The 684-nt window shown below is 33.2% G+C and overlaps 1 protein-coding gene across 1 annotated transcript in view; it reads right to left on the bottom strand.

Annotated features, from left to right (window-relative positions):
* Positions 1-684, bottom strand: part of KIAA1841 (KIAA1841 ortholog) — a 60,897-nt gene that overhangs the window by 10,682 nt on the left and 49,531 nt on the right. Inside the window, exon 14 of the mRNA XM_008570138.1 lies at positions 304-403. Coding sequence (XP_008568360.1) covers positions 304-403 — 100 coding nt within the window. The remainder of the gene's footprint in view (positions 1-303; positions 404-684) is intronic.

The following is a 684-nucleotide window of genomic DNA, read 5'->3' as shown; positions in this document are numbered from 1 at the left end:
AAAAAAAATTATCTAACAAAAAACGTTTATAGAAGAAGGCAACAAAATATCCATTCATACTATCTTCATTCCTTAAATCATTATTTGTCCATAATAAAAACCCTGAAGACCATGCTATTTTTTTTTCCCAAAACAAATCTATTAGTTATTCTTTGAGAGCAAGGAATGTGTCCTATTAACTCAGCATAATACCTTGATATGATTAGGGAGTCAGTTCAATTTCAATTTAAACCAGTCAGGTTCATGTCAAAATTAAATGTCATCAATTGTTTACATAAATAATAAGTGAAACCAGCTACTCACAGCATTGAGCTCCCCAGTTTTGGGGCCCCATGGTGTATTTGGCTCCAGTAAAACATCACATTCTAGACCCTTTTCATCACAGGGGCCAACCCCGAGATCACTTGAAAGAGAAAGACATTTTTATGGAGAAGTGCTCAATTTCTTAAAAATTTAAATGTGAATATGTCTTTACTGTAAATGTTTTATAAATCACTTTTTAGAAATACAGTTTCTGAGTACAAGAATGCCACTTCAACATTTACATTTCTTAATCTAGCAAAAGTCACCCCATACAGGGGAACACTATTGCACTAGAAGCATCATACCTGCTGGATGTTGGAATGAGCTGCTATATTGGTACTGCTTTGAGAGCAGCCTTTTTTTTTTTTTTTTTTTTTTTTC

The sequence above is a fragment of the Galeopterus variegatus genome, unplaced genomic scaffold, assembly GCF_000696425.1.
Source record: "Galeopterus variegatus unplaced genomic scaffold, G_variegatus-3.0.2 Scaffold574, whole genome shotgun sequence".
Taxonomy (NCBI): Eukaryota; Metazoa; Chordata; class Mammalia; order Dermoptera; family Cynocephalidae; genus Galeopterus; species Galeopterus variegatus.
This window is presented reverse-complemented; position numbering and strand designations above follow the sequence as displayed.